At 45.0% G+C, this 23,124-nt stretch overlaps 1 protein-coding gene across 1 annotated transcript in view; it reads right to left on the reverse strand.

The window, feature by feature from the left end:
• LOC132590768 (autocrine proliferation repressor protein A-like) overlaps positions 1 to 22,710 on the reverse strand; it is a 32,861-nt gene extending 10,151 nt beyond the window's left edge. The window contains exons 1-7 of the mRNA XM_060263689.1: positions 22,462 to 22,710; positions 14,896 to 15,073; positions 14,344 to 14,392; positions 11,156 to 11,275; positions 5,078 to 5,170; positions 4,866 to 4,955; positions 1,805 to 1,934 (exon numbers count right to left, since the gene is read on the reverse strand). Coding sequence (XP_060119672.1) covers positions 1,805 to 1,934; positions 4,866 to 4,955; positions 5,078 to 5,170; positions 11,156 to 11,275; positions 14,344 to 14,392; positions 14,896 to 15,073; positions 22,462 to 22,648 — 847 coding nt within the window. The 5' untranslated portion in view covers positions 22,649 to 22,710. The remainder of the gene's footprint in view (positions 1 to 1,804; positions 1,935 to 4,865; positions 4,956 to 5,077; positions 5,171 to 11,155; positions 11,276 to 14,343; positions 14,393 to 14,895; positions 15,074 to 22,461) is intronic.
• Between the last annotated feature and the right edge of the window lie 414 nt (positions 22,711 to 23,124).

The following is a 23,124-nucleotide window of genomic DNA, read 5'->3' on the forward strand; positions in this document are numbered from 1 at the left end:
CAATGGACAGAATGTCCAGCAGAAGCAGTGCAAGCTTAATAGAACTGATGCCAGTCTTCAAAGCACAGACTCACAACAAATTCAAATAGGGAATGAGGATTTTGCAAGCCAGTCTCAACAAGCTGCAGTAAGCCCAGCAGAACCCAGTGCCACTGTGTCACTGCAAGCTTAAAAGAACTAATCTTAAAGCACAGATCCAGGCAAAGGGGAGAGATTTTGCAAGCTCTGAGCAAGAAAATGAGAAAGAACACAAAGGAACCAGGACAAAAGGGGGGGGCCTCTTGAAACTGACTCATTTGGAGTTGACAAAAGCAGCATGGAAGCCCATGGAAATGCTTGATATACAGAAACGAATTCAGGGGAAAAAGAAAGGGAAAACAAAAACAGTCCTTGAGAGCCTGCAAATGCTGTCTACCAATGTTTCTAGTAATTCCCAGATATTTCCCAGATATTATCCTAGTTATTTCTAGGATTCTTTTATTCCTAATTTAAGAACATAAGAGAAGCCATGTTGGATCAGGTCAATGGCCCATCTAGTCCAACACTCTGTGTCACACAGTGGACAAAATTTTTTTACACACACACAGACAGACACACAAACGCACTGAAGGAAATTTTAGCTTGGATTGATTTAAATAATTGTTTAAGGTCTTATTTTTATTGCTGTTTTATCTTATTTGGACATTGTTTGACCCTAACCTGTGAGGCACCCTGAGCCTGCCTTTGGTGGGGAGGGTGCAATATAAATTAAATTAAATAAATAAAATAAAATTAAACAGTAATCAAATTGATTTAAAGGGAAGAAAATATTCTTCTTATGAAATCTGGTTTCAATTAAATTTCTTATCTGAAGGCACTGAAGGATTGTTAAGGGGCTACTTTCAGTCTCATTCTGAAGTTCTGAAAAAGATTTTACATTTTTGCTAATAGATCAAATGGCATACTAGATATTTATATTGATATGGATCAAAGAGACTCCTTAAAAGGATGCATAAGGGCTTGGAACATCAGAAGGTTGTTTAATTTAATAAACCTTGCTGAAGACGTATGCCCACAAATTTTTCCGTTGACACAGAAAAGGCATTTGATAAAATAGATTGGGCCTTTATGGGAAATATTACAATTGATCACCTTGGCTTTTTTTGTAGCATGAACTCATTTGCATATTAGGCTACACTCCCCTGATGTAGCCAGTCCACCAAGAGCCTTGTAAGCTCTTGGAGGATTGGCTACATCAGGGACAGTATAGCCTAATATATGAATCATTTCCTGCTACAAAAAAAGCCAAGGTGATCAATTGTAATATTTCCCATTTTTTGACTTAACAAGAAGAGTAAGAAAGGGTTGCCCTCCCTCTTGCAAATACTTCTTAGTCTTGTAACTGAAATTTCTGGCATTGCTGTATGACAACATCAAGTTATTAAAGACATTAATTGCCAACAAAACACCACTAATCTGGTATAGTAATATGATAATATTGTTATTACAATAAAAGATTCGAAGATTTCAGCTCAGGATTGAAACAAGTTGAAAAAGGAGTTTGGTGCAATTTTGGGCTTCAAAGTTAATAATATCAAGTTGGTATTAATGAGGATAGACCTAATTTAATTGTAAGAACAAGTTGGGATTGTACAGGTTGCCTTTTATGCCAGTATTCAATCATGATGAGTTTGCTGAGTCTTGGCAGAAAGATGATTTTAAGATATGGGAGAATCTAAAATTAACTAAAGTGGTTGATTTATTAACAATCACTCCTTCTTCTCTAGAAATTCACTGTGTATCCACAAGGATCATACATGCTTACCTAGGGGGTCCACAAGATGAACCAGATCACTGAAACGGGGATTATCCAACTCTTGTGTTATATTCATCTCATAGAAGGGTTTCAGCATATAAGACCAGCCGCAATATGCTCGGTATTGGTGGTGGAAACTCTGTTGAAAAATTTGGCTCATGAGTCTTGGATGCACACGAATATACACTCAGCAGAGTTTGATGGTGCTGCCCAGCAGTTTAAGAACTGGAGTTTTTAGAATAAGACCAGCCAGCCAATGTGGCAAACCAGGATGCTTTGGAAGATATTGAGAGCCCAATCTAGTGGGCTAGCCTGAATATTGATGATTCCTCTATAGCTAGAAATAGATCGTGATGATACCTACAGGACTGCCTCTCCCAATATGTGCCCTGAAGATCATTACAATCCACTTCACAACATTGTCTAACCATGCCTGGCCCAAAGGACATCCATCTTGCCTTAACCAGGGCCAGGGTTTTTTGACATGGACAGGTTCGAATCAGCTCCCTGCAGAGATTCAGATTCAGACTTACTACCTTTTCACAGGGCCGGTAAGATGGAGCTATTTCACCGGGCCTTTCGTTGAGGCAGTGGGCATCCATATCCCATCTACTTGGCCTCCTGTACTTCTGGTGATGCCATCTTTTTATTTATCTTTAAGCCTATAGCTTCATTGATGCTGAGCGTACCCAATTGGAACTGCCACCTATGTTGTCATATTACTGTTTTACTGCTTTTATTATGCTGTTTTAATGGTTTTAATATGTATGTATTGATTGTGTTTAAATTACAATGTTTTCTGCTCTGAGCCCACTCCTGGGAAAGGGCGGAATATAGGTCAACTAAAATGAATGAGCCTCGTGGCGCAGAGTGGTAAAGCTGCGTTACTGCAGTTGGAGCCCTCTGCTCACGACCTGAGTTCGATCCCAGCGAAAGCTGGTTCAGATAGCCGGCTTCAGGTTGACTCAGCCTTCCTTCCTTCCGAGGTCGGTAAAATGAGTACCCAGCTTGCTGGGGGGAAAGTGTAAAAGACTGGGGAAGGCAATGGCAAACCACCCGGTAAAACGTCTGCCGTGAAAATGTTGTGAAAGCAATGTCACCCCAGAGTCGAAAACGACTGGTGCTTGCACCTTTACCTTTTTAAAATGAATGAATGAATGAATGAATTTTGTTGGTTTTCATGCTACCCTTGTGGTTGCACACACAGCAGGATTAATCCACCAGTGAAGTAATAACCCATTAATTTATTTTGCCTCCAAATTCTCAGAACTAACTGGATTGAGCTACAGTTCCCAGGCAGCATTTCAAGAAACAGCAAATTGTTTCTGATCTAATTTAGAATGCTCATCATAAACATGAATGGGCCTGGCAGTCAGTGATGCAAAATGTGAAGGAATTCGGCCCCCACCCAGCCGAGTGGCCGATCGGCTGCTATAGGCTGGGGGCCGTCCATTCCCTCCCCTGAAGGATGGAGACAGTGGACTCTCCCTTAAGCTGATTGGGGGCGTGGGCGACCTTATAAGGCCGGCTCTGACTCCGGTGGCGCAGTTTGGAAAGCCACTCTTGTCCTGCCCGTCATGCAGTGCAGGGAATAGGCTGGTCACCTCATTAGGGGCCAGGTAGGAATTTTTCACCTTCAAACATATTGGCCAGTTTTGGGAGTGTTTTTGCCTACCTTGCACTGAAGGCGATGGGCGCTGGCAATTGGTTTGGGCGGTGCTGTTAAATAGATTGGTCACTGGCTGTTTACTGTTGGGAACATGTTGTGTGGGGTATTGGTGAGCTCCCGTGGCACTGCACCATTGGGGTGAATGGTGCCCCTGGGGTGACCATTAAGCTGTACGGCCCAAGGTTGGCTCCAGGGACCCTTAGGATCCCGTCACTTGGAGTTGTCCACATCCCAGGCTATACGGCTTGGGGGATGGTGGAGCTCAGGTGAATGGGATATTGTGCCTGGCCAGCCAGGTCTGAGCCGTTGGGTTGGCTCACACCCGGGGCTTGGGGCTCGCCCAGTTCTGGGTTAAGAAGGTGGTCTGGTACTGACCCCTGGCTTAACCTGTCCCCACTGTTTTCCCCTTGCCGTTGAATTAGTTAAATAAAGTGGCCCTTTAATCCATACCTGTGTCTGTCTCGTTATTCTGACTGGGGGGGCAATGACATGCTGGTGGGGGAAGTCATTCTCACACTGCACCCTATTAGACTCACAACAATTGACGCTGCAGTGCTGAACAGAGTTACACAACTTCAAAGGCCATGTGGCTCGCAGGGGTGGCCAAAGGTAGCTCTCCAGATGTTTTTTGCCTACAACTCCCATCAGCTCCAGCCAGCATGGCCAATGGCTGGGGCTGATGGGAGTTGTAGGTAAAAAACATCTGGAGAGCTACCATTGGCCACCCCTGCAAAGAATTTGAAAAGGTATAACTCCAATCAGGACTGCATTAACTAAGTAAAGCACATTTTTTTTTTCAGTTTTATATGCATGGGCAGGGGTTGTATTGTAGAAAAATAGGTGGTGGAGCTCATCCAGGGATTGTTATGCAGCTGCACATACTCTTCAATGGACAAGGAGGTGGAACTCTCCGAAAGATTCAGGAGCTTTGCTCCTGTGAGCTCCCACTGAATCTGAGGCCTGTGCTTGTGTGTGCACCTGGAAGTGACTGACTCCTGCTAGGAGCAGGAGGTGGCTGAATAAAACCTGCCCCTGCCCTCAGGCTCTGGTATTCCGAGGAGGTCTCCCATCCAAGCACTTTCCAGAGTTGATCCTGCTTAGGTTCCGACATCTGACAAGATCAGGCTTGCCTGGGCTATCCAGGACAGGCTAGCAAAGCACATTTTAAAAGTTAAATTGGTACTATTTTCCTATAGAAGGCATTGAGCAGCTAGGGGGATGGAGACCAGGGCAGCTGTGAGAAACATCACACGAGCATGTGTACACAAAACTTGTGCTATGCAATCCATCATCATTTGAAGCTCTCCAGTTTTCTTGAGGATCTGAAGGGTCTCTTGCTATTTGCAGTGAAACTGAACTTTGCAGAGGCTTGGAGATATTTGCTTGCAATTGCGGTCTCACCTCAGTGAAATTCAGGAAATCCATGGCAATGGGTACAATTCCTTCAACCCTCTTATCAACAGCAGCCGTCAGCCAGGAGATCCAGCCACCCTGCAGGAAGAATAAAAAAGGGGTGCAAAAAGCATCTGAGATTATGGTAATGCCCATGTGTACAGCAATGAAAGCAAAATGCCTAATTACTGCAGCTGCTCATATCTGCCACTCACACATACCAACGCAATGCCCGTCAATGTAAATCTTTTAATGACTTTATTATCATTGTTCTTCATGTAGTGTGTTATAGTGTCCATGGCTCTCACTGCGGCCTGCAAAGAGAGAACAGGAGAACAGTCACTTTCTGGGGAGCAAGAGATGTTTGCACAGCACAGGGGTGGCCAAACTGCATCTCAGGAGCCACATGTGGCTCTCTCACACACATGTGTTATGTGGCACTGCTCTATTGGGCTGGCTTGAAGAAGGAATTTGTCTCTTTCAATCACTTCTCCAAGCCAAGCCAGACGATGTCTTAGAGAATGCATTTAATGTTGCTTTCTTTCCACCTCTCCAACCCTCCTCCATCTATTTTCCTTCCTTTATTTTTTATTTTATTTTGTAAATTTAAAGTCTGCCCTTTCCCATAATGGGCTCGGGGTGGATTGCAACACAATAGGACAGTTAAATCCAACAATAAGACAGTTAAAAAGTTAAAACAGTTGAAACCATTAAATAAAAAATTAAATAAGGCAGCGTAGATGGCATGAAGATAGTTCTCAGATTGAGACATAGGAGTCCTTCCTTCCTTCCTTCCTTCCTTCCTTCCTTCCTTCCTTCCTTCCTTCCTTCCTTCCTTCCTTCCTTCCTTCCTTCCTTCCTTCCTTCCTTCCTTCCTTCCTATCTCGTAGCTCTCGAACATCAAACATTTATTCTATATGGCTTTTATGTTAAGCAAGTTTGGCCACTTCTGGCACAGAGGTTGTTTTTATGGCACATCTTCACAGATACAAGAAAAACAGAATCTCAGGAAATGTTTCTACTTAGGGCCCCATGTTATTCTAGGTGGTAAACCAATTTTATTATTTTTTGTAACATATTGAAAAATATTCATCAAACATATATTTTAAGATATTCTCTCTCAGCTTGACTTCGCGAACGAAGATTTAAGAAGGGTGCAGTAGTCCATGTCTGCTGCAGGCTCGCTGGTGGCTGACAAGACCAATGCGGGACAGGCAGATCCGGCCACAGTGGCTGCAGGGGAAAGTCAGATTTGGGGTTGGTGCTGTAGCAGTGTGATTCTTTCTCAATCTCCTTTTGTCCTCAAGACCAGCTATGCATGCGTTCTCAAAGGAAGAGACAGCCTGGTGGATGGTGTGCCTCCATGCTTTGCGATCTGAGGCTAGGTCAGACCACTGGTGATGGTTGATGCGACAGGTGCCAAGGGATTTCTCAAGGAGTCCTTGTACCTCTTCTTTGGTGCCCCTCTATTTCGATGGCCGGTGGAAAGTTCGCCATACAGAGCAATCTTGGGAAGGCGGTGGTTTTCCATCCTAGAAATATGCCCTGCCCAGCGCAGCTGCGTCTTCAACAGCAGTGCCTCGATGCTTGTAACCTCCGCCCTCTTGAGGACTTCAGTGTTGGTCACAAAGTCACTCCAGTGGATGTTGAGGATGGTGCAAAGGCAGCGCTGAAGAAAGCACTCAAGGAGTCGCAGGTGATGACGGTATAAAACCCATGATTCGGAGCCGTAGATGAGGGTTGTCATCACAACTGCTTTGTAAACATTGATCTTTGTGCCTTTTTTCAGATGCTTGTTGTTTCACACTCTTTTGTGCAGTTGGCCAAATGCACGGTTTGCCTTTGCCAGCCTGTTGTCAATCTCCTTGTCGATCCTGGCATCTGAGGAGATGATGCATCCCAGGTAGCTGAACTGCTGGACTGTCTTCAGAACTGATTCACCCACAGTGACGCAGGGAGGGTGATAATCTTCCTGGGGTGCAGGCTGGTGGAGAACTTCTGTCTTCTTCAGACTAACTTCTAGGCCGAATAGCTTGGCAGCCTCTGCAAAGCAGGACGTCATATGCTGCAGAGCTGATACCGAGTGGGAGACAAGTGCAGCATCATCAGCAAACAGTAGCTCTCGGATAAATTTTTCCATTGTCTTGGAGTGAGCCTTTAGTCGCCTCAGGTTGAACAGGCTGCCATCGGTGCGATAGCGGATGTAGACACCGTCGTCATCATCTAGATCTACTGCGGCTTTTTGAAGCATCATGCTAAAGAAGATCGTAAAGAGAGTTGGCGCGAGAACACAGCCTTGCTTTACACCTGTGCCTATTGGGAAGGGCTCCGAGAGGTCGTTGCAGTGTCTGCCTTGGCCTCGCTGGTATTCATGTAGCTGGATGATCATGCTGAGGAACCTTGGGGGACATCCTAAACGTTCCAAGATTTGCCACAGGCCTTTCCTGCTAACGGTATCGAAAGCTTTGGTAAGGTCGACAAAAGTCACATATAGACCCTTGTTCTGTTCCCTGCATTTCTCTTGGAGCTGCCTGAGAACAAATACTATGTCAGTGGTGCTCCTGTTAGCTCTGAAGCCGCATTCGCTCTCTGGGAGGAGTTCTTCTGCAATGGTGGGCACCAGTCCGTTCAGGAGTATTCTGGCAAGGATTTTGCCTGCGATGGAGAGCAGGGTTATCCCCCGGTATTTGGAGCAGTCTGACTTTTCCCCTTTGTTCTTGTGTAGAGCGATGATGATTGCATCGCGAAAGTCCCGTGGTAGTTTGCCTTGTTCCCAGCAGGTGACAAGTACTTTGTGAAGTGTGCTATGTAGTACTGTGCCCCCATGCTTCCAGATCTCTGGTGGGATTCCATCAACTCCCGCTGCCTTGCCACTTTTCAGTTGCTTGATGGCTTTAACATGTACTTGTTTAATGTTTAATATGTACTTGTAGAAAAATTATATTAAATTTTTGTTTTTTAATCCAATGAAACATTACTTTTCTTTTTTGCGGTGAATTTAGTCCATTTACATTCCAAGAAATTAGTTTGTAATCCATAATGTTTCTTCAATTATTCTGTATCTCCAATTTATTTGTTGTCCGCAAAAAAACCTTTCCATGCCTTGAGGATCTATTATTGTAATTCTCAGTCTTTTATACTCAAAGCTAAGACCTTCAGGTAGAATCCATCTATATCTTATTCCCTTCACCCTTAGCTTGTCTGTCAATATCTTCAATTGTCTTCTGTTACTTACGACCTTCCTTGGCAGCTCCTTCATTATTCTTACTCTGCTTTCCTCCACTACCATTGCTTTTTCAAATTGTTGACTTAAAATCCTTCCCACCATATCTCTTGTAGTAAATTTTACTACCACATCCCTTGGTAGCTTGCGCTTTCTAGCAAATTCAGAGTTAACCCTGTAAACATAATCATACAAATGTCCCATCACCTCAGGGTCCTCTCCCATATACTCAACGCTGATGGGACAAGCAATTTGCTGCACACCAGAGGCATTTCTTTGTTAGGTGTGTGTGGGTTTCTTCAGATCAATATATTCAGAAGTAGGGATGGGCACGAACTGGGCCATGAGCCAAAATTTGAACTGAACTTTGCTGGTTTGAGGCTTGTGAGCTGAGGTTCATCACCCACCTGTCCGTTGAACAAATCTCCAAGCTTTTGGGCATGGCTCAGAGCTGCTCAGAAAGCAGAATCCACAAAGCCTGGTGCAAAAATGCTAGGTAACGGTGGGGGTGGTGATGTTTTCCAGCCTTGGAAACACAAACTGGGATCCTCAAAGCTTGTCAGGCAATGTGGCTAGTCAATAACAGAGCTCCCTTCCTGTTGCTTGCAATGCGAGGGGGCGATGTATACAAGTGTTTGATGAGCGTGCATTCCCTTTTTTGGGGGGGGGGGCACAGTCATCATCATCATCATCGTCATCATCATACCTTTTATTGGTATACTCAGGCATAATATGAGATGAGGACAGACAAAATATACAACCTGAGATTGAGAACAATAAACTAATAGAGTATAGCAAAACATGCCCAGCATAGATGTTAATGGACTTCTCCTGAAATTTACTAACAGCCCTTGTGATTTCTATTTCATTGTCTTTCAGTAGACAGTGGTTACAGGGTTACAGGGAAGAAGAGAAAGATTTCCAAACAGTTCCCTCCAGGGTTTAGAATATAGCTGGCAGACCAGCAATATATATTGGATGGAATCTGGACTGTTTGCCCCACAAGGACAGACTCTCTCAATATATGTGATTTGGAGGAATCTGCCATAAAAAGAATTGAAGGAAAGGCATTCATCCTTGCCAACATAAATGCTCTCCATTGCTGGGTCCTTTCTAGATCACATGGATAGTTGGCTATTTTTTCAAGAGGTTGAGCAGGACCAAGTGCCTCGGGTGAGCATGTATAATATTGAACAGAACATAATTTAGTAAGTTCTTAATCAAAGAGCCTTTGTTTAATCCGTCTGAGATTATAGAATTCATCAGATAGGATGAATTCTTCCATTGCAATTCCTATGTGCTTGAGTTTATCTATAATTCCTTCCAACCACACAACATTGTAAGCATCTTTTTAAAGATAATTGAGCAGTTCAGCCCTATAATAACTTTGAAGCCAATATTTAAAAGTTAAGATCCATGCTTTGGTCGCTATAAGGTGCATATCCATTTCTGCACAAATTATAGTATAAGCGTCACAGTTGGGCACTCCAAGAAGTTGGCGCAAAAATGTGGTGCAAAAATGTTGGCACAAAAATGTAGCCTGAATATTTTCTATTTTCTTATTTAAGGCATTAATCCACAGGGGAACGCCACAGGGATAAGCTTTTAGCCTGAAAAATTTTGATTGCAGCAGGGAAATATTGGTTACTTTTATGGTAGTAAAAATGTTTGATTTGAGAGGAGGCAAAATTGGCTGTATTAAATGTTCTGTTACAATGAACTGCCCATTTGAGATTATAATTGAACGTTAAGCCTAAATATTTGTAGCACTTGGTTTGTTCGATTTCTCGGTTACCTATATACCATTTTTGCGGGTGCCAACTTTTTGAGAAAACCACAACTTTGGATTATAATAGTTTTTAGAAAGTGAATTTATTTGGCAATAATTATCCAAAGCTTTGAAATATCTCTGCAATCCCACTCCTGTGTGGAGAATAGTTGTATTGTCAGCACACAATACTAATGGAATTGGGAGATCGTTTAGTTTGAGTGGATGCCCGTTCGTGGATTTAAAGAATTGCGGTAAGTCAATTTAACAAAAAAAATATTTAAAAGATATGGGGCCACACACAGCCCTGTTTAACTCCTTTAAAAACAGATGTTTTCCTAGTTAAATGGCCTTTTGATGACTATTTAACCTGACAAATTGTATCTGTTTGTATTTTTTTTAAACAGGATTAGAAGGTGGGGCTCAATCTTTTGGTCTGCTAGTTTGCTCCATAACTTATTTCTATCCACCAAATCAAAAGCACTCTTTAGATCAATAAAGGCTGCGTAAAGTTTCTTCTTGCCTATGTTCATGTACTTATGTAGGGCACAGTCATTCAGGATGGAGCAAGTGTATTAGCATGAGAAAGAGCTTTTCTGCTGGGGTGAGGCTTGCTTTACCAGCCTACTCAGTCAGGGAGGGACTGGGGGAGGAGGGACAGAGAGGTGGAAAGAAATTAACTTTAAATGCATTCTCTAAGCTGTTGTCTGGCTCGGCTTGGAGAAGCGGCTATTCTTTTTGTTTGTTTGTTGTATTCTTGGAGCAAAAAGGGAGGGGAAATTGGGATTTAATTTGGTTTACTGGGAGTTTGCTGCTGTCAGTTTCCCCTTCCCTTTTCGTTTTAGTCTTTGGGTTGCAGTGCAGGGATTTCTCTTTGGGTGTTTTTGTCTGGAGGATTCCTCAGTATCACCTGATATTTCTCTGTCTAAAGCATTTGTTAGCCACCTTTCTCCCTTGCAGAACTAAAGGTAGCTTGCAATAAAATTAAAACAATGATAAACAGTGCAATACAAAGACTGTAAATAAAGCATCAATGATCAAAAGCACATAAAGGACCACAATTGACATGGGCTGGTAATCTGGCAGGGCCACATGCAAAATGGATAGACATGCTATGGCCAGTCACATGACATGGGTCAGGCACATCACAAGGGGCTGATGGTAGTTTTTACTTATCTTCTTTCACCCACGAGCACACTGATCTACAGATCCAGAAGAACATGCAAAGATTAGGCAATCTTGAATGAGATGGAGTGGACTCCCTGAGTCTGAGAGCCAGCCCTGCAGGAGACAAGAGGTGAGGGTTACCTTGACCATCGGGAATTGCACAAGCCAGTGTGGAGGTGCAGTTGGGTCATTCATAAACCTCCACCATGAATATGCAACTGTATCATATCCGGTGATGTTCTTGTATCCTAAAGGATGATCCTGGAAGATAGTGAAGATATAGGATTGGAACAGAAGCAATAAAAAGAAATATAAACTTGGAATCAGCTTTGGGAAAGGAAATACACCTTTCCTAGTCTGACAGTTAAAAGATATTGGAGAGCCAGTTTGGTGTAGTGGATAAGTGTGTGGACTCTTATCTGGGAGAACCGGGTTTGATTCCCCACTCCTCCACTTGCACCTGCTGGAATGGCCTTGAGTCAGCCATAGCTCTGGCAGAGGTTGTCCTTGAAAGGGCAGCTGCTTGGAGAGACCCATCCAGCCCCACCCACCTCACAGGGTGTTTGTTGTGGGGGAGGAAGGTAAAGGAGATTGTGAGCCGCTCTGAGACTCTTTGGAGTGGAGGGCAGGATATAAATCCAATATCATCATCATCATCGTCATCATCATCATCATCATCATCATCATCATCATCATCATCATCATCATCATCATCATATTGGTCCTTTAATATAACTAGTAATAAGGCCCATTGTGAAGAGAAATACGGTGGGTGCTTGAAATTTGCTTTGGGTGAGTGTCATGGTCATAAGGGGGGGGGAGAGGCAAAGATAGAGAGAGGCAAGTTATGTTGAGAAAGCAGCTGTTGGGAAGGGAAATTAAGAAGGTAGAGAAATGTGGGGTAGGTTATCAGAAAGTGGGGAGGTGACCTCAGCAGGTTATAATGCAGAGTGTACCATTTTCTCCAGGGGAACTGATATATGCCCATCTGGAGTGCAGCTGTAATTCTGGGGATTTCCAGGCCTCACCTGGAGATTGGCAACAATGGTTCCCCAGGAGGAAATGACTGGTTTGGAGGGTGGAGTCTATAGTGGTGCACCTTTCCTGAGTTCTCACTCTTCCTCAAATCCCACCCTCTCCAGGCTACACCTCTCTAATCTCCAGAAATTTCCCAACCTGGAGTTGGCAACGCTCTCTCCTTTACTGCCAACCATCACTCAACTTTGATCTGCCCCTCTGACTTCAGCTTTCCATCTTCTCTCCCCTCTCTGCAGCCTCTAGTTAGGAAAAAGTCTTTCTATACAGTAGGGATGGGGCAAAATAGGTGGGAATAGATTGCTTTCCATCTCCTTCCCCATCTCTGCAGCCTCTACTAAGAAAAGTACAGTCTTTCTCTGCAGGGGGACCAAAGCAGCTTACATCATTCTTCTCTCCCCCTTTTGATATGCACAACAACCCTGTGAGGCAGGTTAGGTTGAAAATCTGTGACTGCACCAAAATCACCAAGTCAGTTTCCACCTGGATCTGGCAGACCCTGCTCTGAACTGCCGTGTGACACTGGCTGTCATGGGGAGGTTAGGCCAGGCTAGGTTGAAAGCATGTGGGTGGTCTGAAATCACTCAGTCAGCTTCCACAGTAGAATCCTGAATCTGGCAGACCCTGCTTTGAAACGCTGATGACCACAACACAGTGGCTGTCATAGGGGGCTGCTGAATAAGAGCAAGCAGCCAGGTCTAGTTAAGTCATGCCAGTTGGGTGGCATCAAGTCGCCCAGTGGGTGATGCCAGGTCTAGGGTAGGAAACAGAGGTGGAGATTGAAGATATTCTGGTATCACATCTGAACTCCAGATAACAGATCTCTTTCTCCCTGGAGAAAAGAAATGCTTTGGAGGGAGGAATCTATGGCATTATATTCAGCTAGGGTCTCTTCTCTCCCCAACGTCTGGTTTCTATAGACCCCAGCACAAAAAACCCCCTTTCCCACCAACCTGGAAGTGGCAGCCTTAGTCAGGATTGGCCCAAATGAGTTCTCTGTCAAAGGCCGAAGTAGGCCTGCAAAGGACTTCCTCCCCCAGCCTTTACTGACAAAAGCAAGCTTGGTAGTAGAATTGCCAGGTCCAACTCAAAAAATACCTGGGTACTTTGGGGGTGGAGCCAGCAGACTTTCCCATCCCCATAATAAACAAATAAAGAAAAATACAGCAGTACAGTTCCCCTGAATACTTCTTCACTTCCTTTTCCCAGCAGCTGGTTGTACTTCATTAAATGAAAGTGAACACACACACACTCTCTCAAAAAACAGCCAAAATAAGCACAGTTTACAAATACATACTTTGTGATTTTATGGTGGCAATTTACTCAGTGGAGCTGCTGAACAGGATCATAGAGTTGGAAGGGTCCTCCAGGGTCATCTAGTCCAAGCCCCTGCACAATGCAGAAAACTCACAAATACCTCCCCCTAAATTCACAGGATCTTCATTGCTGTCAGATGGCCATCTAGCCTCTGTTTAAAAACCTCCAAGGAAGGAGAGCCCACCACCTTCTGAGAAAGCCTATTCCACTGAGGAACCACTCTAACGGTCAAGAAGTTCTTCCTAATGTTGATCCAGAAACACTTTTGATTTAATTTTAGCCCATTTGTTCTGGTCTTACCTTCTGGGGCCACAAAAAAGAATTCCACACCATCCTCTATATGACAGCCCTTCAAGTACTTGAAGATGGTGATCATATCACCTCTCAGTCACCTCCTCTCCAGGCTAAATATGCCCAGCTCCTTCAACCTTTCTTCATAGGACTTGGTCTCCAGACTCCTCACCATCTTCGTCGCCCTCCTCTGGAGCTTGTTTATATCCTTCTTAAAATGCGGTGCCCAAAACTGAACAAAATACTCCAGGTGACGTCTTACCAGAGCAGAGCTAAAGTGATAACATCACTTCATGTGATCTGGACACTATACACTTTCCTACCCTTGCAATGGGCCTACCATGTCCTTGCTCTTTTTCTTACCCTGAACATAAGAAAAGAAAAAGAAAAGCCGCCCTGAGCCACTCCGGTGGGAAGGGCGGGATATAAGGCTAAATATAAACAAACAAACAAACAAACAAACAAACAAACCTTTTTTGTTGTTTTTAGCATCTTTGGCCAGTCTAAGCTCATATTGAATTCTTTTCTAACTCTTTCTTTAGTTTTTCAAACTCTTTTTTTAATCACCTAATAAGTCCCCTGGATAATGGTGGTAAAACTTACTGTGAGGTGCATTTCAGGAAATTACCTGTCTGGCTCAGGGGTGAAAGGGAAGCTTCAGCAAAGAGAAGTCCATTAGTACTTACATAGAAGGTGAGTGGTTGGGAAGGAAATGGATTCAGCACAGCTACGATCCTGCAGAGAAACAATGGGCACTTTCATACTGAGGAGAAAATTATGTCTCATTCAGTCTGTGAACATTAAAAGGAAGGGTGGGACCTTAGCCATATAAGACAGTTGGGGACAAGACGATTAGATGAAATATGAAGCAGTCTCAGTTGTCCCCTAACCTTATATTATTTTATTACCTCCAGATCCTTTTTTAAAATTACAATTATAATTACATAGGGTTACAAAGTTTTGGATCAGACTAAATTTCTCAGGTGTAGTAGATGGGTTAGTCTCTCTCGCTCATGCGGTTATAGTGAGGTCAAAATGGAGGAGGGCGGAGGGTCTGCCTAAGCTCCTTCGGAGAAAGGCACAAAATAAATTAAGAAATTTATCTTTTAAGGGCATGTACATCTCTCATGATTCTTACTTCTCAAACTATTAGCATACATCTCTACACACTACAAAAAGCAGCTGTCCTACGAGAAAATGAGATAACTTCTGCCATTTAGTGACATTTTGTTACATACGATTTTGATTTCATCGCTGCTAGAATAATATCAGCCCCGTTGAAAGGACTAGTTAGAGGTGAAATATCATTTTGACCAGGCTGGAGTATAAGGAGACATGAGTCTCTTAAATGTCTCATTCTTCCGAACATAACAATTGTCAGTTCATGGCTCCAGTATGGTTTGTCCACTTCAGATTCTGGGAAGAGAAACACAGAATTCTGCATTCAGGACTCTCATCATCAGTGTTTCCTCTAAGCTGAGTTAGTGTGAGCTAACTCACAGTTTCTCAGCCTCCAGCTCACACATTTTTGTCTTGCTGCAGGAAAAATGGCCCCAGAGCAAGCTGATTTATGCAGTAGCACACAACTTTAATGCCAGCAGCTCACAAAGTGGGTTTTTTGCTCAGAAGTCTCCACAACTTAGAGGGAGTATTGCTCATCATCATCCCTGTTATTATTATTATTGCCTTCATTGTCGTCGTCATCATCATCAAAATCTGTATCCTGCCTTTGTCCTGAGACCCAGTTGGGACTCTGGCGGCCCCTCCCCCGAGGCCCCTATGAGCATCTGCCGACCTCCCCATACCCTGGAATCACCCTGCAATCTGGACCCCGGTTGGCTCACCCAAGGCACCCAGGAGATTAGGCAGAAGATGCCGGACAGGGCAGCAACAGCGGCAGGGCCCAGAGAGCTGAGGAGCAGCTCACCACCATGGGAAATGTCCAGAGGGAGGGGCAAGCCCAGCCAAATGTCCGGTGAGTATGCCCGAGCCTCACCAGGGGAGGGATCCAGCAGGAAGCAGCGCCCGGATGAGGAACCAACCTCGCAGCTGATGCCACTCATCTGAAGTTGACTCTGGTAGGGCCCGAGGAGGAAGGTGAAGAGGGGCTAGGGAAAGAAGCAAGGGAAGAGGTGGAGATGCCCGATAGCTGGGTGTCCCCATTGATAAAGTGTGCCGGGGCCAGAGCCACAGAGGAAGGAAAGGGAGAGGGTGGAGTATAAGTGGAGAGGGCCAGATGGGGTCAAGGAGGAGAGGCACTGGAGGACTGGGCAGACAAAAGAGATGGAGAAGCCAGTCCCAGCAGGCATGCGGAGACCATGAGGGTGATGTTCACCTGGTATCCCATGCATTTCTGAGACCCTGGTCCAGCTCCATAAGGCCAGGGCAGCAGGGGCAGGGTGATGGCCACTGCAGGGAATGGGCAAGAGCATGACAGCCTTTCTACCCAAGGCTGCTTACAAGAAAATGTATAAAATCATGTCATTAAAAATACATATTAAAAGAACACAAATAAGTTATTAAAAGCCGGGTTTGGAAGGAGGGATCACTGAGGGAGCTCAGACTAGGCAAAGAAGTCTTCTTTTACTAGCATTGACAGAAAGAGGGAACCGAATATCCCTGGGGAAAGAGTTCCACAGTCTTGGTGCAATGGCTGAGAAGTCCTCACTGAAGGTGACCTAATTTCACAAGGTGGGGCACCTGAATCGTACCTGCAGAAGATAGGATTACTGATCTGGTAGGTTCATAAGGGAATCAACAGTCATAGAATCATAGAAACAAAGAGTTGAAAGGGACCTCCAGGGTCATCTAGTCCAACCCCCTGCACAATGCAGGAAACTCACAACTACCTCCCCCTAAATTCACAGGATCTTCATTGCTGTCAATTGGCCACCTAGCCTTTGTTTAAAAACCTCCAAGGAAGGAGAGTCCACCACCTCCCGAGGAAGCCTGTTCCACTGAGGAATCGCTCTAACAGTCAGGAAGTTCTTCCTAATATTGAGCTAGAAACACTTTTGATTTAATTTCAACTCATTTGTTCTGGTCCTATCTTCTGGGGCCACAGAAAACAATTCCACACCATCCTCTATATGACAGCCCTTCAAGTCCTTGAAGATGGTGATGATATCACCGCTCAGCCACCTCCTCTCCAGGCTAAAGATGCCCAGCTCCTTCAGCCTTTCCTCATAGGACTTGGTCTCCAGACCCCTCATCATCTTCATTGCCCTCCTCTGGACCCGTTCCCGCTTGTCTATATTCTTCTTAAAATGTGGTGCTCAAAACTGAACACAATACTCCAGGTAAGGCTTTACCAGAGCAGAGTAAAGCGATACCATCACTTCACGTGATCTGGACAGTATACGTCTGTTGATACAGCCCAAAATTGCATTTGTCCTTCATGACTTCTCAGTACCAGTATAAGAAATTCTGACCGCATGTAGATTGATAGATCCGCTGAGTGGGGGTCAGGCTCAGAGTGAAGATATTATCCTACAAACCCAGATAAAACCTCAGGTTTTCAGAAAGGTGCCACCCTAATGGAGGGGTAGTTGAAACCCCAAAACAGAGGTTTGTTGCCTGCATGTGTGATGGGAAAACCCCACACCTCTACCCAAGCTGCTGATTGATTGTGGACATGGCAGATCTGCAGGTAGGCAGGATATGCTGGGTGGAGGCCATGCAGACAGAAGGTTGAGTGAGTGGGGACAAGTGGTAGGAGAAATGGCTCCCCAGGGTCTCAGGCTGAGTTCTTTCATGTTACCTCTTAAACTCCTACCTGGAGATGTCCTGGATTGGACCTGGGACCTTCTGCATGCCAAACAGATACTCTACCAGTGAGCCACAGCCCCTCCACTAGGACTGGGAGGGAGATTATACTTTATATTGAATCAGACCATTGGTCCGTCAAGTCAGTATTGTCCAAGCAGACTGGTAGCAGTCTTTCACGTTCCCTACTGCCTGATCCTTTTAACTGAAGATGCCGGGCATTGAACCTGAGACCTTCTGCACTTCAAGCAGATGCTCTTTCACTGAGCCATGGCTAGGGTTGCCAATCCCCAAGTGGGGGCAGGGGATCTCCCGGTTTGGAGGGCTTACCTCCAATTCAGGGTCATCAGAAAGCAGGGTGGGGGGAGGGAAATGTCTGCTGGGCACTCCATTATTCCCTTTGGAGCTTGATCCCCAAAATGGAGAATTGACACACGGTTATCTGGGGATCTGTGGAGGCTGTTTTTTGAGGTAGATACACCAATATGTCAGCATAGCATCCAGTGCCTCTCTTCAAAAGACCCTCCAAGTTTCAAAAAGATTGGACCAGGGGGTCCAATGCAATGAGCCCCCCCCCCAAAAGGTGCCCCTATCCTTCATTCTTTCCAATTGAGGGAAGGCATTAAAAAGGTGTGCTGTCCCTTTAAATGTGATGGCCAGAACTCCCTTTGGAGTTCAGTGGTGCTTGTCAGACCCTTGCTCCTGGCTCCACCCCCAAAGTCCCCAGATATTTCTTAAATTGGACTTGGCAACCCTAGCCATGATCCTCTCCTTGTATATCTTGGGGGAAAGAACAGTTTCTTTTTTAAAAAAAGAAAAAATCCATTGCAGCATTGGACAAAGCTCACCTCCCCCTCCCAAAAATATTAGTCTTCTTAGCTGCTAGGCTGGACAAATATTTAAGCCAGGCTGAGGTGTGTAGGTTTTTAGAAAAAAATCCATAGAATCCTAAGCAGGCCCATAGCCAGAAAATTTTAGATTGGAGGGGGGCAGTGTATACATTTTTGGGGTGGATGGGGCCCAAAATGATGTCACAAACTTTTAAAAAACAGCATGTCATTGGTTACCATAGCATTCTTGCAAACTCTAGGAGTTGCCTTCTGCCCCATCCAGAAAGAGTATGGGGACTGGCACGGCTTCTCTCAGGCAGAGCAGAGCACGCGTCTTGGTGGGAAGAGGGGGATGCTGGTGTTTTCATCCTTCCCAGCTCAAACAGCAGCAGCCAGAGGCAACACCAGGCATGAGGAGGGGGGCAGGATTCACTGCAGACTGGAGAAAGTCCACTGGGCTTAGGGCTGCCAAGTTTATGGGCTGGGCAGGGGTTCTCCTGCCTGGGAGGTTCTCCACCTGCTGGCTTTCATTGGGCTGGTGGGGGGATCCTCCCCCGATGTCACTGGCACAGTGTCACACGCTGGCCACTCGAGGAGCTTCTAGGAAAACTTTCCCAGATGCTCTAGCAATTCGGAGGGGGGCTCTATGGTACCTATTGTACCATAGTGTTTTTCCTTCCAAATTGCTAGTGTCCAGGAAAACCATAGAGTTTTCCCGAAAGCTCCTAGAGCAGCTGACGCACGTGTGTGAAAACAGTCCCTCGCCAGAGGCTGCAGGGGACTTGGCAACCCTAACTGGGCTCTACCACCCCCTGGTGACTGTTTGGGTGTGTGCATGGGGCGGGGAGGGTCACCTGTCCACAGAGGAAGGTGCTGATGCACTGGAAAGGTAGCCAAGAGCAAGCTGTGTGGAGTGAGTTCCTTCAGGGTAGATGAGGGGAAGATTGGGGCCCTGGGCCTGCTCTGGGAGAGGGTGGATCCCCCTCCAGAAAGGAGACCCCTCCAGTAGACCCTATACTAAGAGCCCTGTAAGCTGATTGCTGGTGCTGCTTCTGTCTTGAGCTTCTGCTGTTAGGGTTGCCTCTTCCCAGAGCCTTCTCCCTCCTCCCCCTGCTACTGCTCTGGAGCCACTCGGAGGCCCTCCAATGGCAGGGGGGTTGAATAAAGTGGCCTGGCCCCCCTCGGCCCCACTGTAGCTACGAGCCTGATCTTAAGTGTAGTTTTGCAAAGAAAAAAAAATCAGAGTTTGCTTGTGTTTAGGTAGCTGAAGCTCAAAAATTTCGACCACCAAATGAGGAGGGAGTCTTCACTGGAGAAGACCCTGATGCTGGGAAAGACAGAAGGCAAAAGAAGAAGGAGACGGCAAAAGATGAGATGGCTGGACAGCGTTACTGACATAACTGACACAAATTTGAGCAGACTTTGGAGGATGGTGGAAGACAGGAGGACCTGGTGTGACTTTGTCCATGAGGTTGCAAGGAGTCACTCAGTTGTATGACTGAACAACAACAAAGGTTATTTTGTGCTCCGGATTGTCCCTTATGTCTCTGATCCTGGTCTTGTATTTGTGCTTTTGGGTTGCCCGTCAGATATTCTGCTGTGAGTGTTGTCTGCTTTGTGCCTGAACCTTGGACTTGCACTTTGACCCCTGGAAACTGTATCTGTGTGCCCGCTTGCTGGATGCTGGCCAGTAGGATGCCTGGTGTGTCTGCCCAAACCCCTCACAGGAGGCAACTCTGGTGGGACCCAGGAATTCTGGCATTCCAGAAATAACCCAAACCCAGAATCAGGGTTTGTAACAGGGACACGTGAAATCTAGAATGTGTTCCCAAAATCTGAATCTGAAGATAATTCATTTTTTTAAGGGCACACTAGTCATACTGATTCCATCTTTATGGTCTGTAATAACAAATGTACTTGCTACATGAGTAGTTTGTCTCTCTTCCATCTTTTCTTGGCCTGAGATTTACTGTGCCAGTCCTGGGATTCAGGTATACATCAGAGCAGGGCTCTTTTTTGTAGCAGGACCTCCTTAGGCATATTAGGCTACACCCTCTGATGTAGCCAGTCCTCCTGGAACTTACAGTAGGCCCTGTACTAAGAGCTCTGTAAGCTCTTGGAGGATTGGCTACATCAGGATGGAGTGGCCTAATGTGCAAAGGAGTTCCTGCTAAAAAGAAAAAGCACTGCGTCAGAAGGAATGATTTCTGTTTTGCTCCAGTACATGTTCAGCCTGCACAAAAGTGGAGGGCACGCAGGTGCTGGAAACTTTCCATGTGAACTGCTTCGGATAGCACTGTGAATAACATGTGGCTGTCCTGCCCTGAAGGGAAAATGCAGCCACTCAGTTGAGCCAATGGGAGTGCTGCTCCACCATCCAATCACCTTTCAGGATAGGGATGGAATGCTGGAAGGAAGCACAGCAGGAGTTAATTCAGGTCTGCCTCAAAGAGAGGGCAGAAAGAGTTAAGCTCTGCCTCAAGAAGAGAGCAGTGAGAACTCAAGTGTGGCTCAGGAAAAGAGCAGACAGAATGGAGGGAAGCTCTGCTTGGCAGCGTGGCAGAGAGGTTTAGCTTTATCTCTGAGAGAAAATAGAGTTCCCAGTTATTGGGCCTGTCTCTGGTAAACAGCGGACACCGATGACGGAGAAGAAGATATTGGAGTTATACCCTGCCCTACACTCTGAATCTCAGAGTCTCTGAGCGGCTTACAATCTCATTTACCTTCCCCCACACACACACACACACACACCAGATACCCTATGAGGTAGGTGGGGCTGAGAGAGCTTTCCCAGAAGCTGCCCTTTCAAGGACAGCTCTGCAATAGCTATGGCTGACCCAAGGCCATTCCAGCAGCTGCAAGTGGAGGAGTGAGGAATCAAACCCTCTTGGGAAAGTGCAGGCTGCTATGGGTGGAAGAAAAGATCCAACGTTGTGGCTAGTCAGTAAAAGCCTGTTGGTGCCTGAAAGCAGTAAAGAGTTCTCAAATTCACTGGAGAACCAGTATGGTCTAGTTTTGAAGACCCTGCTGGTCCGCATGGTACCACAATCCAATTCTATGCCCTTGAACTGGTGGCATCCTAGATGATCACCTAATTTGCCTAGTGGGCAGTTCAGTCCTGCTTCCACATAAAGCCTGCTGGTGACCTTGGGTCTGTTACAGTTCTCCCAAAACTCTCTCAACCAATGTTCTCTCAAAGTTGTGGACTCTCATGAGCAAAATTACTACTTTGTGAACTACTGACATTAAAGTTGTGAGCTACTGCAGAAATTAGTTTGCTTTGGGGCCATTTTTCCGGAGCTATGCAGCAACAGCAAGCCTTTATTGGCATAAAACAGATTTAGCAGTAAAAATAGCAATATAAACAATATAAAATCCTAGATAATAGAGTACATAGGGAAGCTAATATACATAAAATAAGTAAAATATAAATGATTTCAAGTTTAGCAAAATTAAATAATTAAAACAAAGAGAATATGGTCATTCCAGAACCATTCTCTGTCGGATTTCCATGGCCTGTTGAAGAAATCTAGCAACCGTTAAAGTTAACTCATTTAAAAGTTTGTGGACTTTGCCTGAGTCAGCACAGCCCAACATATCTGCTAAAATATCTTTCAGATATATACGACGAATATCATCATAAAGGGGACAGTTCAATAATACATGGGAAATAGTTTCAAAGCACTTGGGTTTACAAAGACAATGTCTGTTAGAGTACTCAATCCTGTTAAATCTACCAAATAAGATAGCAGATGGTAATACATTACATCTCGTTAATGAGAAGGCACGCCATTGCAGTGGAGCTTGCAGAGAGGAGAAATACTTGGTTCTCCCAGATAAGAGTCCGCGCACTTAACCACTACACCAAACTAGCTCAAAAAAGTTTGAGCTAGCTCACGTTAACTGAGCTGAGTGGGAACACTGCTGCTCTCAATCCCATTTGTCTCACAAGGTTCCTGTTGTGTTGAGAGGAAGGGAAGGTGATTGTAAACTTTTAAAGATAAAAGTAGGATATAGAAGTCCACTCTCCTTCTTTTACTGCTGCTTACACTAATCCCTACCCTTCCATCTAAGCCAGTGGCCCCTGGAACTTTTCTGAATGGGTAACTTCTAATCTAAAGGGAATCACTATTACAAAGCCTTTCATGGTCAAATATAGTGCTCCTCCCCCACTCCAACAGCTGTTCCATACTTTGAATTGGTGCTTACCATTCAGCCACTTCTGGGAGGTCATATTGAGGATAATATTAGTAGTGATTGGCGAAAAAAACTTCTTCACGAAGGTATATTTATAGTGAGGGTCAGGAAGGTTCACAAATTCATCCAGAGCCTTCTGGTCCATCAGCCAAACAGGGGGCAAGCAGGCAGCAAAGAGGAAAAGGACCAAAGAATGCATCTCCTAATACGTTGTTGGACCCTTTGCCTGCTCGTCGCTTGGCAGTGTCTCCTGCCAGAGGTGAGAGATTCTTCTTCCTCTTGATACTGACACAGATAAATCATCCACCACCCCCTCCAAAGTGCTGCTGGAGTAGCTTTCCAAAGGAATGACGCACTGAAGACTCCCTGTGCTTTTGAACACCTATCCAGTTCCCTTGGGCCTGAATCACAGGCACACGTGGTGAGAAAACGACCATTCATATCAAGCCAAATATATTTTGGAAGGGGTTTACCAAGGGAACAAAAATAAATGCAGTTTCAAAATAACCCATAAATTAATCGGCTATGCTGGGTGCCATAGGGCTACTCATAGCTGCTCCAAACCTAAAGTAGGGTTTAAAAAAAAAAAAAAGGAGAATGAGAGCCAAAAACTAAATTGGAGGAAATTTAACCACACGTTTGTCAAGAAAATCTTCCACATCTTGCTTCATGGTG

The sequence above is a fragment of the Heteronotia binoei genome, unplaced genomic scaffold (genome assembly GCF_032191835.1).
Source record: "Heteronotia binoei isolate CCM8104 ecotype False Entrance Well unplaced genomic scaffold, APGP_CSIRO_Hbin_v1 ptg000674c, whole genome shotgun sequence".
NCBI classification, from domain to species: domain Eukaryota; kingdom Metazoa; phylum Chordata; class Lepidosauria; order Squamata; family Gekkonidae; genus Heteronotia; species Heteronotia binoei.